Consider the following 16,239-nt stretch of genomic DNA (forward strand, 5'->3'; position numbering starts at 1 on the left):
GTTTTAATTAAAAGTATGTAAGGAAAAAAAAATTCCACAACTTTGACTATGCGCTTAAAATTGTCACAGATAGCGGATGTGTTAATAGCAGAGTTGAATACTGAGATTGCCAGCCACTGGGTCGATTTTCGTGGCCTCACTTCATTTTGATGTCGGCGTGCCACCTTAGCGGAGGGTCCACGGTCTTATATGTCTTGTATGTCGATGGTACTGGACCGTCAACGCTGTGAAGTCAAGTTTTAAACGTACAGCTTGTCCGGCAAAACTGTTAAAGGTGCCTGTCAGTGCCTGTACTCCGTCGTTCATGTTTAACCGACTGCAGTCACTTCAGTCATCCGTTGCGGCAACCCGAAATTCCTGTACTCTCCTATAACTCTGCCTATAGCCGCTGAGAGTATAGTACTCGTCGACAGTTGATCGCTATTCTTTAGCACACTGCAGTATTCGACGCTTAGGCAGAACCTTGTTTTGTTATGGTCTCTCCCACAAGTGGGACACAGGCCCCTGGAAGAGCGCGATAAGTTTCGTTCGGACAGTCCTTATCGAAGCGCGCCAGGTACTGCGCGATTATCCTGTGCAAGTACGTGCAAGACTCTGGCCTCCTCGTGGAATTGTGCTGGACGTCGTGCAGCAAGTGTGCCGTGTACGAATACGTTAGACGAACAAGGGCGGCGAAGAAGAAGAAGAAGACGAAGACGAAGAAGAAGAGAAGAAGGAAGAGGAAGATCCGCGATAGGGACGGCGATAGACCACTGCAGGACACGAGCATCGCTCAAAGAGTCGTGTGCAGTATGCGTAAAGTTTGCGAATCGCGAGTATTATGGCTGCAAGAGAGGCCAACGCCACGAAGCCTCGTCAAGAGAAACAATACGATTACCTTTTGAAGTTTCTTCTGGTCGGCGACAGCGACGTGGGAAAACAAGAAATCCTTAGCGGCCTGGAGGATGGTGCGGCAGAATCGCCCTTTTGCAGTGGCAGTGGTACACATACACACACGCATAAACGATTTTTGCTATTCGCATTTCGCTTGCTCTCAATATGATCCATTTATTTAGTCACAAATGCTTTTGCTTCCATTCGACGATAGGTTATTCCATTTTAACGGAGACATCCTCTTTGGTAAAATTCAAGTTCTTAACGTCAAGCACCATTCAGGATCTCATTTTCAATATCAGCGATAACAATTTGAATTCTTCCTTTCTACTTCATTTATTAAATAATAAATGAATACATCGTACAGTACATTGCAGCTTATAAATTGGTTTGTACTAGGAATACATCAGTCTTTATACTAAGTATCAAACAAATTTAATCCAACAAAGAATATGGGTAAAACTGCGGAATATGATTGCTGCTTGAACAGTCTTGTGTTGAAAAATAAATACTATAGCTAATTTCATCAAGGAGTCATACTCTACAGTTTAGCTAGGATATGCATATAATGCGTTAGTCGTGGCTTTGTTTCATTCAGCGCATCTGCTGTACCCTGATATTGTTAGATTAAAAGTAGCATTGCCATATAAAGCACTTTAATGTGTAAACTCATGAAAGATATTAATCGATTCAACATTTTTTGTAAGAGAAAACGTGTCTTTATCTCGTTTATATTTTCTTCTATTTCCGTTTTATAGCATACAAAACTACAACGATTCTTCTGGATGGTAAACGAGTAAAACTACAACTCTGGGATACATCGGGCCAAGGGAGATTTTGTACGATAATTAGATCGTATTCGCGTGGAGCGCAAGGCATACTTCTCGTATACGATATAACTAACAAGTGGTCTTTTGATGGTATCGACAGATGGCTTAAGGAAGTCGAGGAGGTTAGTAGAGTTAACAACTTCGTTAAAAACTATCTACGAACTTTCTTTCTGAATGTCGTAGCACGCACCGGGAGTACCGAAGGTACTAGTCGGTAATCGTCTTCATCTTGCCTTTAAAAGACAAGTTGGAGAACGTGAGGCTGAGACATACGCAGCGAAAAATCGTATGGCCTTCTTTGAGGTCTCACCGCTGTGCGACTTCAACATCCGTGAGAGTTTCTCTGAGCTATCCCGAATGGCGCTTCATCGCAATGGCATGGAAAGGCTCTGGCGTTCGAATAAAGGTTAATTTTTTATTATAATACTCTGCGTCTCATTTTTTACAAGTATCAAATATATGATAACGACTATGATTTGATTTCGTTGTAGTCCTCAGCCTCCAAGAGTTGGCCTGTCGGGCTATCGTAGCGAGAACTACCGTATACGGTATTGACCAGCTCCCATTACCGATATCCATAAAATCCCACCTAAAGTCGTACGCAATGACGACGACCACCTCTCAGCTTCGATACAACAATGGGAATCGTTCCCTGAGCTCAAGCAAGAATCTGGGCTCTCATCATCGGAAACTAAGAATCCAAGTTACACCAAACCATAACGGAGCCACAACGCCGGGCAGCTCTCCTGCTGGCAGCATCGCAGATACGCGTACGAGCTGCGTTGGTAGAAACTCTTGCGTAATATCCTGAGGGTAAAGCTTAGAATCGTCCCTTACATAAATCAACAACCCATAAAAAGACTATCCAGAGCGAACGAGACAAGATATTCCTGATAAAGATAAGAAAGCGCAGGTACGAGAGAAAAGATATTAAGGAACATTTCATTTAAGGAATTTTATTTCCATGTAAATATTTCTTTGTCAGCGCAGTATCCGACACGCATTCTATAATGCCAGGCAATGCCAAGCGATCGAGTCAATGCCCATGGTACATGAAGTTGAGGATGCATCGAGCACGAAATGACTCCATGAACGAGTGTACCTCTGATTCTTTTCATATACACTCGATTAACACTTCTCGCATTAAATGGTACGTGCAAGCGAGTACTGAAATAGTTACTCACTTGATGGCTTGAGTTCTTAACGAAAGGCGTACTTACACGATCTTCTGCCTCAGAAACGAAAGTACGATGACGCCAAGTAATGCACTTTTCCATGCTTACTAACACACGACGTCCAGTCCTTTAAGATATTATTCTTCCACGATGAGGACATTCTCGTGCGTATATCACTACAAAAATCCATCAAATACATACGGAATATACTGAGTAATATCCGTTGTGATTATTTATATGTACAGAACGTTGTATTAATCACGTTCGATCATCTTGTCTTTTTTTTTTACTACGGTCTCGTGCCACAACCAGATAGCAGCTATCAGCGGTTCACCGTAGCAAGTGGTGACTACTAGTATTCTGTGAGAGACAACTATGGTGTACAAACTTCATTCTACCTACTTTAAACCTATTATATTAGATACTGATTGGGGGCGGCTGACAGTGACTCGTCGTCGAAAACATCAGTTTTTGTACTTACCTGTGATCAGTGCGTCGAGTGATGAAATGTAAAGAAAAGTGAATGACAAATCACTGGCAACACCAATGTGAAGTTGAGTTGACTAAACTACAAATGATAATGTCTTGGCGTTTCAGTGACAAATTTTTGAGAAATGACTCGTCTTGTGAAGGCACGTGCACAATGTATATCTACGTACGGTGTACACGGTTCACCAAGTTATATACGCGCATGTATATAATACTTATTGTTATTACATTATACGCAAATTGGATGTACGTATTTATTCATGATTGTACTAACGAGACTAATAAATATCTCGTAATGTCGTACTGCAACTGAAAGTAAATGAAATGATGCGTAAGAGAGCACAGAGTGGTTCCAATTACAGGGGAAGAAACAGAAGAATCGCACCTCCATGTAATGCCCCTCTGGACGATTTTCTTCTTTGTCTTAATTACGACGCAAAACTGGCTTAGAAAAAAAAATCAAAATTACTCAGGCGGGCATTCTGCAGACATACCCTTGCATAGTTGAGTTCGAAATATTCAACAGCGATCAGGGAAATGGATGTGATTCGTTCGCATATAGAGTTTACAATTTAACTTACGATCGATATTTCAATTTCCGATTAGACCAAATATTATAATTTTTGTCTACCATACTTCTACTGTACATAAAAATGCACTTACTAATTATATGAATGCCAAAATATTTATTTCATGTTCATATATCTCACTAGGAACTACTTTACGATTCTTTGCTATGAGTATTTGATATTGGGGTCTATTCGTCAACTTTCTTTGAATAATACCGTACACTTCAGGATTATTCAGCCTACTTCCTCTCAGGTATTCGTGTCTCCCGATAGAAACAGAACACGAAAGACTTGGATGTGTATTATATTTGGGTGGCAACTAAATGATTGCGGATTTTGTCATTAGATTCTTATTTAAAATATATGGAGTAGGCACTATATGTCATTTGTAGATACAAGTAACGGAGTATCAAATAAGTTTGAAGAGACAAATACAGAAATACAGGGGGTAGTCGGTTTTGTCAACACGATGGCTACCGCTTTTCATTTACAAGTCCGTTACAACACGCAACGTCGAAATTAATGTCACGCATTTTCAGGTTCCATGGCACAAGAGTGCCGGTTATGTACAACTGATAGTGCTTTTTTTTATTATTTGTTTAAACATAACACCTCCGATGAAGACTAAAAGAGTCTATTTTGATCTATGATTTATCGAATTCTCGCACTGTCTTTCATTTATACACGTACCACATCTAAAGAGGATTCTCTTTTATATTGAACGAAATTACTCGTTAGTTTCAGTCCTTTCGTTTCATTTAGTCCTTGTTAATTTGTGTTCGACCGACCAGTATGCCCATTGTGATTATATGTATAGACTAATTTCCCAAGAAGACACACTCTCGAATATAAATCCAACTGGATATGACGTCTTCCGGTCCGGAACAGGTGAGTTTCGTAATAGCCTACAGGCCAGGCCAATTCACCTTCACTGAGGAGTATCAGGATCCTGTTCCCAGAGCATTGAAAGAAGCCGTGGAATTGATCAAATCCGCAAATCGTCGATTCGAAGATTGTGCCGTTGGGTGGCAGTCGAAGATATCGCACGAGCAATGGAAACTCATGGCGAATGCGAATAGGGTTCAAGACAAATCTTGGGAAGACTCTGTTCTGGCGAGAACCTATTTCGCAGACAAGACCTTGGACGATTCCTTCAAGTCACTGCTTACTTACGACAAGGCTACAACGGACTGTTTACAGAACTTTATTAGTAAGTGAGCCTCGGCAAGGAACTGTAAACTATAGTTGCGCGATTTACATCACATATACGCGCACGCATTACATATTACAATTAATTACATTTAAAAGCGACCGTACAATTTTAAAAACTGCAGCTTTATTACGCGGCGAAGAGTCTCAAATACTCCCGATGGGAGCGACTGTAGTCCAAAGTCGGAGCTCAAATCAAGAAGAAAATACATTCATCGATACCTCAGTCGCTCCGTTTAATCTCGCGGTGGCGAAAGATCATCGACAACAAAACGAGATAAAGTCAACCGACAGGACCGAGGACGCCATGACCAGGAGCGACATTGAACCATCCTTTAGCGATTTAATCAAAGCTAAAATCAATTTTGACATGAAGTTTCTTGATTTTGAAGCCACCTTAAATAGCACCGCCTATACCGCTACTTCTGCAAACAATACAGCCCCTAGCTGTCTTTGTCAGATTTGCTCCAATGTTTTGGTAACCATATTCTTTTCCGTTTCCTCCATTTCTTCCACAACTTGTACAAAAATCTTCGACAGGTGAGTACGGCGTCGACGTGCGCATCAAAGAAAAATAGTCGCGTAAAGAGTGTCACGAAAAGAAGAAGTAGACGCACCACCGTCCGGACGAACATCAAAAGACTGGTTAAGCGATCTGCAGGAACTTCGATTAGAGAAAGAGAAAAAAATCAATCAGTCTCTCTGACTGAAATTGGCAACGGTTTATAGATAAGCCACAACAAAAGGCAGACATCAAAGATCGTCGAATAGTGATACTTTCTCCTGATATTCAAAGTAGCTCATAACTCAAAATAGCAGCAACAATAACGACAAGAATAAAATTCCGTTCTTAAATTTTGCAAACCAAACACGATAAATCTTCACGTTATTCGAAAACAAATACAATACTATGATTGTTATCGACGGCACGCTCTTTTCATAAGGATATACCAATTCGTCTCATATAAATTGTATACTCCAATATGAATGTTAAAAAAACATTAAGTCAGTAATTGAAACTATAACTTCCGATCTTTACTGATTGTGAGTGCCACGGTATCCACGTCCATCACGTCATTTACGATATTATCGTGGCTAATCACATATCCACAAATAATGTTATTCTTCTTGCGCTATTAGCCCACAGCGTCAAGAAACTTATCACCTCTATACCTTACCTTACGCTGAATAATAAGGAAATCTTTCGAATAGAATTTGAACTTGAAATGGGAAACGGATAAGCGTGGACCGCGTACATATACCGAAATATCTTGAACCACCTTGGTTTCGCTTAGAAAGGAACGAAGAATAAACGCACATTCGTTACATAGCATTTACGCTTCAATCCAATAATTGCAAAAAGCTGCTGTACATGGCGCGCATCTAAAGAGGCATTCAGCGGTTAGTAGTACTTTATGCGATTGGCGAAGAAAGTAAAAACGAAAATATAGACATTACGATTGGCCTAACAATGCGCAAAACAACCTAGTTATCGCACGCGGAATGAGTGTCTCATGCAATTTGAACTCTTAAAAATACTATTAAAAGATATACCACAGATTGCTCTTTTTCTTGCACATAAATAACAATGATGATTCTTCCTGATGCTTCCTATTTCTCAATTTGTGAATATCAAAGCTCTACAAACGTTACGATTTTACAGTAATTCGTATAATTTTTGTATATCAGCAGCATCAACGGTATTTTCACTGACCAACAATTCATCACTCTTCACACAAATCTTAGACATCGTGACAACTTATAGAATAAAATTGTAGTGATCGACTCTGAATAATCGACCTGAAGTACTAGGACATGATCAACAATTTAGAGTTTCCAACGGCACGTGATATGCGGTTTATGAAAACTATGCAACGTTTAAAAATACATTCTTTGTTCCTGTCTAGTGTTCGCAGTTAAAAAGTATAATCATTATCATTTGTCGGTTATTTCTTAGGCCACTCACGGGCGACAAATGCTACGATGCACAATTAATGGACATTGAGGATGGCATATTGCTTTTTTAAAATGAATATTTACCAGCAGTAGAAATATTGTGACTCTTATTTGATTGACGTAAAATTTCAATGAAAAATTCACGCCTATTACAATATAATATGACACTAAACACATATTTCCACCAAACTCTCTTTCAACGTTACAAAGATTCATTCTTTTACAGTAACAATCTATTCGCTTTTCGTTGTTCATTCGTACAGATTCACAAACAAATGTCCATAAACTTCGTTAAGTAATATACACGTTCCGTCAATACTTTACAAGCAAGCGAATTAAAAGTATAACCATTGGAGCACATCACGAATCTGATTAAATGTCTTTAATTTAAGTTCGATTGGATGGACTAATTAGATGAAGAAAAATATTAAAAATAAAAAGAATCATTGAAAAGAAAAGACTTTTTAACTCAGCGTACTCCAACGTGAAGAAATTAACAACGATGACTTTAATTGACAAAAGATATCAATTTATTTCAATTAAAAGACCTTACAATGAATATCCGTATACATAATTAATCGTTATTAATAAGCAAGCGTATCACTCGTCGAGGCACTCCGTTCCTCATCGACATACCGATCACGAATCCCTCATGTTCTTTTCGTTTTCTACGTATCCTACGTCACAGTCCTCACCGTTAATACGAATAAAGGAAAGACCCTCATCTTGCATCTCGTAATTTGCCCAAAGCTCAAAAAAATCAATCAAAATTATGCCACCGCGTATCCTGAACCCTCTACTAACCCCCCCCCCCGTTGCTCTCCCCTCTCTCTAACTACATACATACACACGTATGTATTATATACGTATCACTCCGTGTGTTTATCTCTCGCTTTCATACGTATTACATCGATTCAGCAATTACCTCTTAATCATGAGATAAAAGTTTACGCAAAAAGTTCAGAAAATTACTCTCGAAAACACATTTTCACGTTAGCGCGCGTCACATGCTAATATGAGATCCGTGTGCTAAAAAGGATAAGGAAATTGGAAACATCGAAGGGGGACAGTATTAGAGTAGAAACAATCGAGGCAGGACCCATTCACTTTCACCTGAATTCGTAAATTTGTATACTGTGTTCCGGAACATGCCGCAGATTTAGGGACTGATACCTGAAACACGAAAAACCACACGTTTATACATAGACCACAACTACAGACTTTTTCTTTTTATTTGTGTTAACAAATTGCAGATTAAATTATCTTATCTTTTGATGCCACCCCCTCATACAAATTCCTGTAATCTCTTGAGCCATTACGTACATATATTACTTAGACAACTTTTTGCCACCCGACAATGATCTTTGTAAGGAGCGCTATAGCTGAATGCGCAGTGATCCTTCATCTTTAGGTGCAGAATGGAAATGGCTTTGCTATACAGGGTGAACCACGAATCGTGAGCAGTAGAGATTACTTTGTTATTAGCAGTCCGATCGAAAATGTTTTTATCAGCTTTTACATGGTTTTAAGAGAGCTTTAACGTGATAGTGAAAAATTACTGGTCAACTCTTTTTTTTAATGTTTTTTCAAAGTTACCTTGAATTTTTTGTAACTGAACATATAATTTTTTTACGCCCGTCTGTTAGAGGATTTCAAGAAGAATTCGGCACATGTAACACATGGCATTTTTTTCACCCAGTTCGAAAGAAAATTAAAAAACTTTGTATCACAAGGAGAATCACAGCTACGCCGTTATTACGCATCCAATGTTGTTGACAAGTCAAAATTTACCAATCTTAATTGTAGCGATGTTCAAAATGGTGTCCACGAGCTGCAATGCACTTGCGTAGACGGTGAACAAAAGGTTGTTTTGCATTCTTTATGGCCTTCTTCTACACTGATGGCGACTGAAGACGACAGAATGAATGCGTATAACGGCGTAGCTGTAATTCTCCTTGTGATACAAAGTTTTTTAATTTTCTTTCGAACCAGATGAAAAAAATGTCATGTCCTTACATGTGCCGAATTCGTCTTGAAATCCTCTAACAGATAGGCGTAAAAAAAATTATATGTTCAGTTGCCAAAAGTTCAAGGTAACCTTTAAAAAACATTAAAAAAAAAGAGTTGACCAGTAATTTTTCACTATCACGTTAAAGCTCTCTTAAAACCATGTAAAAGCTGATAAAAACATTTTCGATCGGACTGCTAATAAAAAAGTAATCTCTACTGATCACGATTCGTGATTCACCCTGTATTTCTTTTAGAACACAATAAACTATGCGACGTTTTTGATATGATGCCAAGTGCAAGAAATTTCGGTACTACATGTGTATGATGCGCGATTAAAGATTATGGATCTTGAAGCCCAGATGCAAATTCTTTCTAGCATTCAACATATTCAAACAAATACATATGTATATCTTATTGCTTTTCTACAACAATCTTTGTTTGACTGCCAAATATCTTGCGATCTGGCTTTTCATAAAGCAGAACCATGCAGTGGCGTGCTGATTAACATCACCTGATACTGCACATACTTTGACAAAGTGTCAGACTTTTACATCATCGCGAGTGACGATAACAAAAGGAACGGTAAAGAATCTCTCGCAACATTAATTGCTATTTGGTTGCACCTTTAAATCATTCCAAGAAATTTTTACACAACCACGTACATAAAATCCACTACAGTCTGTTCGATTGACCATTCAGCGTTTGGTCTTAAAAATAATATTAAAATACTTAAGGATCAATCTTAAAAAAAATACAATAAACTCACCATTCAGAACTGCGATGATAGTAGTAGCCCTCGATTGATGCCGCCGATTTTTGAAAGCAGATATAGTAGAAACCAGCAAAGGATGCACCGTTTATATCTTTTATTGTGTGATCAGGAACCAAAAAGTGCTCCTTCCACCTCATAAACACAAAGTCTGTACCCTTTAATGCCTCATAATCAAAGGTATCAGAGTTGAATGTCTTTGCGTACTGACAAAATGATTCAAATTTGCTCTGTGGAATATGTAAGAAAGAATATAGAAATACAAAAATAAGACATAGTGTATAAATACCACTTCATATTTGTATTTGATATACAATATAATGATGAATGATAAATCACCCAATGTTTTTTATCAACATCCTCATCAGCATCCCATTTTCGTGTAAGGAAGGGATACTTCTTCGAAATTATTTCTCCATCAAAAAATGTTGTTAGCGTGGGAAATTCCTCAGTAAGACCCTTAATCTTCAAATAGCCACATAAGTAACTGTTTTCTTCGTCCACGTGCTACATGAAAACAGAATCCACGATCAAATGAATATTATTTATATAAAAATAACCCAATTATTCTTTACATAGGAGGACACACATTTTGTATTCCCAAAGGAAAAACAATTTCATAATAATGATACATACTTATAAAAATATAATTTAAATCCAACAACAATCAACTGTCAATAAATAAAAAGATAGGTAATAAATCCGCAGAGTATATGCGGAATATATAATAATCCGAATATATAAGAAAAACAACAAATGTTAAGGCATTCACGATAGAATATGTGGCAGGTTACACTTAAATAAATAAGATGTCCAACGTCTAAAGCATCGTCATTATAAATGCAGAAAACATGCGCAACTAGTTCGAATATCAGAAGAATAAATAAAGAATGATAAACAATAAATACCAAGAAAATGAGTACGTACAGGAAACGATTAAAAAATAAGGCGCAATTTTCGGAAAGGCAGCGAAGGATGTATACGAGCGAGAGATTAAATTATCTAACCTGTAAAACGACTTCCACGTCGTAACTGTTGCCTTTGGATTTTTGAGATCCCTGAAATCGCGAACCGTTATAAAGAAGAGATTTTGTGACTCCTGGTTGTTTGGAGTTCGCCGGCGGTGGAGGCACCACGTCTACCTTCACCGGCATTCTCGGCTACAAGCAAATGTTAAATGTGAACTCTCTAGCCTCTGGCCACGGTGATTGGTACAATGGATGAAAGACTCATCATAAGATATTCGCAATGACTGCCGGTAATATCGGAAAGATGGCTGTATATATATAGAAAGCCTCGAACCCAGAAGCAACGCCTCGCATCCCAGTGCGCCAACGACTCTGCGTGATTCTGCGTAAAGCACATTAATCCCAAGTAATCCATAGACCAAATAATATGGTTGCAGACTGGCTCAAAGAATTGGCATAGGTATCCTGCTTTCCTCACTTCTGGATACAATCCTACTTGATTCTATATAGGCATGTATTTGCTCACATGTCGCGCAGCTTATAATATCCGTTATTGCCTTACGTTCGCAGCGGAAAGACACGCGATGGATGTAACAAGTATGAATTGGGATACATAGCGTGAGGTACTACGAGGGTATGATAATCACATTTACCAGAAACTATAAGATGCGCATTTTCCTTCTCGGAATACGGAAAAATGTTCAAGTTTATCAAGAAATATTACACGACTCGTGAGAATCTGGTGTCCGTACTTTGGTGCGTCCACGCGCCACCTGAACGAGAATCTCGAACTAGTTCCACGTTTTTGATTGGTCAAATGAATTCGTGTGTTCCTTGAAATCTACGATTTTAAACCGGGTGAATACTCAAATAGGGAGGCTTGTATCCACCTTTTTTTTGACTGGATATTACATAAACCGTAGTAACGCGGGAGTCAATTGTGCCGATACTAATACCCTTAATATCCATATGAAGCTTTGAAAATAATAGAATAAGCAAATAAAACTTTAAACAAACCTTCGAACGTAGATAACTACAGAAATATAAGTTTCCTAAATGATATACGTCATACTGACACGGTGGCACACAAGCTTGGTGCTGGATTAACGTCCGAGAATCTCAGTTTCGAAACCCACACTTCATCCCTTTTCTTCAGCTTCAAGCGTAAAAAACCACACAATTATTTTATATGTATACTGAGATGAGACAAATGGTGTATCTGCTTAGAAATTTTTAGTTTCATACGTTTTTGGTAGTCTGATTCAATTTAGTCAATTTTTTTTTATTCAAGCCTACGGAAAGTTAGTTTTATTTTTAATATCTCGAATTATCAGTATGTTCAGATGTAAAAAATAATTCAGAATTAAAATTCTACCTCGACATAATATTCTGATAATTCGATGTATTTAAAATGTTGTCTTTACGTAGCCTTAAATGATAAAAATTTAATGAGAAAAAAATCCCTAACCAGATACATTATTTGTTTCATCTCTTCATAGAAAATAATTGGTTCATTTTTATATGCTCATCATTTTATACCCGAGATTAATAAGTGCAATTTTGTTTTTGCTAATTTTTCGTAATGCCTTCTTTATCCGTCTAAATATTATTTATGTTATTAAACAATGAAACAGCGTGCCATAGGTGTTTGTCACAGGCATGCTGTGGGGAAAAAGAAACGTTCGCTGATTCATGTACCAATTTATTGCATGTATACGATGTAATATAGTACAATATTTGTAGTCTAATATGATCATGTATTCAATGAATCTTAAATTAATTAGGTAAACCAATAAGTATAGTTGATAATTGAAAAAAAAGGGATGCAGTGTGGGTTTCGAAACTCAGACTCTCGGACGTTAATCCAGCACCAAGCACGTGTGCCACCGAGTCATTATTATATATATCATTTAGGAAACTTATATTTCTGTAGTTACCTACGTTCGAGGGTTTGTTTAAAGTTTTATTTGCTTATTCTATTATTTCCAAAGCTTCATATGGATATTAAGGGTATTAGCATCGGCACAATTAACTACAGCGTTACTACGGTTTATGTAATTTCCAGTAAAAAAAAAAGGTGGATAAAAGTCTGCCTATTTGAGTGTTCACCCGACTTAAAATCGTGGATCTCGAGGAACACACGAATTCATTCCACCAATCAAAAACGTGGAACTGCTTCGAGGGTCCTCCGCTAAGGTGGCGTGTCGAAACCAGAATATAAGTGAGGCCAAGAAAAACAGGACGATTAGCAATCTCCCTACTCATCTCTGGTATAACCAAGTATATAACTGACTATAAGCGTTCTGGCACATCTCCTCATTGAGGAGGCAGCCATAAGGAAAGGAAGGAAGGACTATAAGCGTTCTGGGACATCTTCTTATTGGAGGAGTCAGGCATAAGGAAAGGAAAGAAGGACTATAAGCGTTCGCCGATGAAACGACTCGACCAACGGTTATCTTATCATACGGATATATTAAATTCACGAAGAGCAGCACTTGCCTTTGGATGCCAGAACCTCCAAAGTAACTTGTTTCACCTTAATGTTAATTTTTCTTCACAAAGTGTAACAAGGTCCAATTATGTCTTTGATAGGATTCAGGTTAATTACTGGCTTCGCTTGCCTTATTACAAGTACCGCAGACAAGTAAGTGCGAGACGAGAAACACAATCATCGGTAGAAAGAAACAATCAAGAAAAATCAAGGGGTTAGACGTAGAAGAACAGATAATGCGAATCTATCGTACGTAACTGTTGACCGTTCTTCGTGATCTTTCTCGGAAGAAGTCAATGAAGCAGCCAGAGGGCCTCCACTTGTCATCTCGTTACACCAATATAATAAACGCATAGCGGAGAGGCGTATGTAAGGCCGCGAGACTCGTATGGCTCGGAGCATCAAATTATGGCCACAGTTTTCGATAGCCCGTTCCTGTCGAACAGGCTACAACAAATAGAGGAACGTTACGAGGAACCGACAAACTTCGGACGGTGCGATTGCACTAGCTACAGCTATCTTACTCTAAGCGTGATTCTCTTTATTGTTGGTACAGCCATTACTATTTTGGCGCTTGGTGATATTGCCGATAAACATATATTTTTCAATTTGGGCCACATGTGGCTCATCGGTCCAATTTTTATTTGTTCCGGGCTGATGGTTGCTGTTAAATGCATGCTCTACCTCAGGAGAAAATCTGTCATACAGATGATCTTTCGGCAGCGACAACTTTTCAGAGTAAGTAATGTATTCTCTTTATCTTTATTCTTGTATGGAAAAATATGGCGGAGAGTTTCTTGGATGATTTTATGCATCATATATTTTTGGAGTTTGATGGTATAACAGCATTTACAGGAACTAGCAATTGCTCAGGGGGTTGGTGGTTCTGGTGCAGCCACACCCGGGCCACCATCATATGAAGTGATTTCTCATGGTGAAGGTTCTAGTGAATTGCCTCCGCCCTCTTATGCCGAAGCTGTTGCTCTCCTTCGACGATCTGGAATTAATGGTATAAGAACAGGTCCATATGATGATACATCAGTATCCTTTAAATTCTCATTTAATGCTTTATAGATGGAAAATCATGTTGTGGTACAATATCAGAAAACACTATGAATGCAGGCGAACCAACACGTACAAAACCTTGACCAAGAGCAACTTGGTATTTGTTGGTCTCTGGCCCTTTGTTTCTTGGTAAGCTTGAAATGATTACTGCACTTTCTTTGAAAACAGAAAATATCGATCAATGTCATGGATCAAAGAAGCAATACATTTTTTTTATCCTAGACATAATTAACATAATGGGTCTTCTACACTTTACAACTCATGGAAAGCCTATTGATCCTTCTAAATAGAGCCGGACGCATGTCACAGGTATTATTTCGTATGCAGTGTCCAGTAGTTACCAGGTACGATATTGTTCGCGGTTGCACCACGTGTCTGCACGCTCATTTGTGCGTCACAGCGGATCAAGCTTCAATAAAAGGTATGACGTTTTGCACGTGCTTTCCTCGGAGAATTGGAATAATTGCCGTGCAATTTTGCGATGCTCAAAGCAGCTTTGGATTCGGTTCTGAAACAAGGCCATGAATTTCAAAAAGAATCTAGAGTTACGCTGCGTGGATGATATAGCACAAATTGTGTCGTTCGTTTTCTTTCTTTTTGGAGGGTGAAATAAAAAAAAAGAAGGAAACGTGTCAAACTAGCCATAGGGTACCGTATTGTATACGTGTAGTAAAACTAAAAGATATTTTTGTAATGAAATGTCATAAAGTAAAGCTGCTGCCTTAAATTAACTGATAAGAAAGAATCAAGGTGTGTAATAAAAGTAAGGAGCACATTAGTGCAGAGAATGATCTTGGAGGTCAATTATCAGTGTGTATTGAGTTATAATGGACAGTATTAATTCCTGAACCAAAGGATAAATTGTCTTATGCAAAAAATTGGGAGTCGCATATTCATTAATCTATTTTATAGGATTTATTATTACCCCCTGACACACGATTCCTATGCAGCCTTTAAAGTCGCGTGCAAATATGTACGATAATACATAAAGAGGACAATCGATAGTGTAACGTTATCATTCACTTTCATTTCCTTCTCTTCTTCCCTCCGTCGACATTGTTATAGCTTGAGATCCTCTCTGATTCCGGCCAATAGATCGTTTCCACTTGACAGATATCTACATTTAAATTTCTCGACTTTGCATCGCTATTCGAAGGGAAAACAAGATAAATGAAAGGCCATGCACTCTTTTACAAACATATTTCAAACAATCCGCAAAGGAACCATACATGTGTGATGTTTGTGAAGTTTCCACTTTCTACAGGCCGCTAGTTATCACATTTGCATAATAAAGTTTCAAGTAATTTCTCAGGTACTATTAGGAAGTTGCATGATGCAGTGAGTTTACATATGCTGCAAAAAAAAATTATGTTACCATAAGTACTACGCACTATCACGTATTTTATTTGAAATCAGGATGTATCTCCTGAAATTTGGAAAAGATTATTCTTTAGCAATTATTGCGCTAAACTTTGTTTCTCAATCAAAACATCATACGCTGTAATGGAAAGAGATACAAGAATTTAAAGCCCTTCACACACAAAATAACGTAACGACGTAAGACGTAAGCGTAAGGAAATCAATCAATCATAGTCTAGTACTCCCCCTCCAAGGGGACAGTTTACATTAATTTGTGTGTGAAGGGCTTAACAGAATCTTTCTTTTTCGTAATTTTATTCACTCGGATTATATTATTATTATTATCATCATTATTAATAGTAGTAGTAGTAGTAGTAGTTATAGGTAGTAGTAGTAGTGTGGTAGTGGTAATATACAATTATTAATCGCGTTATGGTTCCTTAAAAGGACCATGACAATTACCCCCCCCCCCCCTG

At 38.1% G+C, this 16,239-nt stretch overlaps 4 protein-coding genes across 14 annotated transcripts; 3 read left to right on the forward strand and 1 right to left on the reverse strand.

Moving 5' to 3' along the window:
• The first annotated feature begins 121 nt into the window (after positions 1–121).
• On the forward strand, positions 122–3,682 carry LOC107264692 (ras-related protein Rab-40C). 7 transcript variants are annotated; one of them, XR_003058855.1, is made up of 6 exons: positions 122–980; positions 1,632–1,825; positions 1,887–2,109; positions 2,195–2,853; positions 2,941–3,042; positions 3,191–3,682. XR_003058855.1 is itself a non-coding variant. In XM_015733223.2 (4 exons), exons 1-4 carry the CDS (start codon positions 821–823, stop codon positions 2,512–2,514), a joined length of 897 nt encoding a protein of 298 aa, XP_015588709.1. In that variant the 5' UTR covers positions 122–820; the 3' UTR covers positions 2,515–3,682. The 7 variants fall into 7 exon arrangements, 1 of the variants encoding a protein (XP_015588709.1); XR_003058854.1 differs by having other exon boundaries at positions 2,195–3,042; XR_003058853.1 differs by having other exon boundaries at positions 2,941–3,682.
• A 418-nt stretch (positions 3,683–4,100) lies between these two features.
• On the forward strand, positions 4,101–6,383 carry LOC107264694. Of its 3 annotated transcripts, XM_025081939.1 has the most exons (5): positions 4,105–4,669; positions 4,754–4,824; positions 4,882–5,146; positions 5,271–5,623; positions 5,686–6,383. In XM_025081939.1, exons 2-5 carry the CDS (start codon positions 4,801–4,803, stop codon positions 5,872–5,874), a joined length of 831 nt encoding a protein of 276 aa, XP_024937707.1. In that variant the 5' UTR covers positions 4,105–4,669; positions 4,754–4,800; the 3' UTR covers positions 5,875–6,383. The 3 variants fall into 3 exon arrangements, with proteins under 3 accessions (XP_024937706.1, XP_024937707.1, XP_024937708.1); XM_025081938.1 differs by having other exon boundaries at positions 4,101–4,669; positions 4,754–5,146; XM_025081940.1 differs by having other exon boundaries at positions 4,110–4,824; positions 4,896–5,146.
• A 1,225-nt stretch (positions 6,384–7,608) lies between these two features.
• On the reverse strand, positions 7,609–11,623 carry LOC107264693 (glucose-induced degradation protein 4 homolog). Of its 2 annotated transcripts, none has more exons than XM_015733225.2 (5): positions 11,502–11,623; positions 10,888–11,040; positions 10,220–10,387; positions 9,878–10,110; positions 7,609–8,274 (listed from the first exon to the last, which is right to left on the reverse strand). In XM_015733225.2, exons 2-5 carry the CDS (start codon positions 11,032–11,034, stop codon positions 8,211–8,213), a joined length of 612 nt encoding a protein of 203 aa, XP_015588711.1. In that variant the 5' UTR covers positions 11,035–11,040; positions 11,502–11,623; the 3' UTR covers positions 7,609–8,210. The 2 variants fall into 2 exon arrangements, with proteins under 2 accessions (XP_015588711.1, XP_015588710.1); XM_015733224.2 differs by lacking the exon at positions 11,502–11,623 and adding an exon at positions 11,183–11,341.
• Positions 11,624–13,079: 1,456 nt separating this feature from the next.
• Positions 13,080–15,949, forward strand: LOC107264676. Of its 2 annotated transcripts, none has more exons than XM_015733192.2 (5): positions 13,080–13,370; positions 13,441–14,077; positions 14,186–14,348; positions 14,414–14,533; positions 14,627–15,949. In XM_015733192.2, the coding sequence occupies exons 2-4, from the start codon at positions 13,748–13,750 to the stop codon at positions 14,485–14,487; spliced, it is 567 nt and encodes a 188-aa protein (XP_015588678.1). In that variant the 5' UTR covers positions 13,080–13,370; positions 13,441–13,747; the 3' UTR covers positions 14,488–14,533; positions 14,627–15,949. The 2 variants fall into 2 exon arrangements, with proteins under 2 accessions (XP_015588678.1, XP_015588679.1); XM_015733193.2 differs by having other exon boundaries at positions 14,195–14,348.
• The last annotated feature ends 290 nt before the right edge of the window (positions 15,950–16,239 follow it).

This window comes from Cephus cinctus, unplaced genomic scaffold (genome assembly GCF_000341935.2).
Source record: "Cephus cinctus unplaced genomic scaffold, Ccin1 Ccin1_scaffold0189, whole genome shotgun sequence".
Lineage (NCBI taxonomy): Eukaryota > Metazoa > Arthropoda > Insecta > Hymenoptera > Cephidae > Cephus > Cephus cinctus.

Bases quoted from the DNA above. Each gene is read 5' to 3' on its own strand.
- LOC107264692 (XM_015733223.2), top strand. From the start codon at position 821: ATGGCTGCAAGAGAGGCCAACGCCACGAAGCCTCGTCAAGAGAAACAA. The intron at 1,826-1,886 runs GTTAGTAGAGTT...TGAATGTCGTAG, and splicing joins GGCTTAAGGAAGTCGAGGAG to CACGCACCGGGAGTACCGAA. The intron at 2,110-2,194 runs GTTAATTTTTTA...ATTTCGTTGTAG, and splicing joins GCTCTGGCGTTCGAATAAAG to TCCTCAGCCTCCAAGAGTTG.
- LOC107264694 (XM_025081938.1), top strand. From the start codon at position 4,801: ATGACGTCTTCCGGTCCGGAACAGGTGAGTTTCGTAATAGCCTACAGG. The intron at 5,147-5,270 runs GTAAGTGAGCCT...TAAAAACTGCAG, and splicing joins CTGTTTACAGAACTTTATTA to CTTTATTACGCGGCGAAGAG. The intron at 5,624-5,685 runs GTAACCATATTC...AATCTTCGACAG, and splicing joins AGATTTGCTCCAATGTTTTG to GTGAGTACGGCGTCGACGTG.
- LOC107264693 (XM_015733224.2), bottom strand. From the start codon at position 11,263: ATGGATTACTTGGGATTAATGTGCTTTACGCAGAATCACGCAGAGTCG. The intron at 10,388-10,887 runs GTTAGATAATTT...GTTTTCATGTAG, and splicing joins ACGTGGAAGTCGTTTTACAG to CACGTGGACGAAGAAAACAG. The intron at 10,111-10,219 runs GTGATTTATCAT...CATATTCCACAG, and splicing joins ATGTTGATAAAAAACATTGG to AGCAAATTTGAATCATTTTG.
- LOC107264676 (XM_015733192.2), top strand. From the start codon at position 13,748: ATGGCCACAGTTTTCGATAGCCCGTTCCTGTCGAACAGGCTACAACAA. The intron at 14,078-14,185 runs GTAAGTAATGTA...ATGGTATAACAG, and splicing joins GGCAGCGACAACTTTTCAGA to CATTTACAGGAACTAGCAAT. The intron at 14,349-14,413 runs GTATAAGAACAG...AATGCTTTATAG, and splicing joins TCGACGATCTGGAATTAATG to ATGGAAAATCATGTTGTGGT.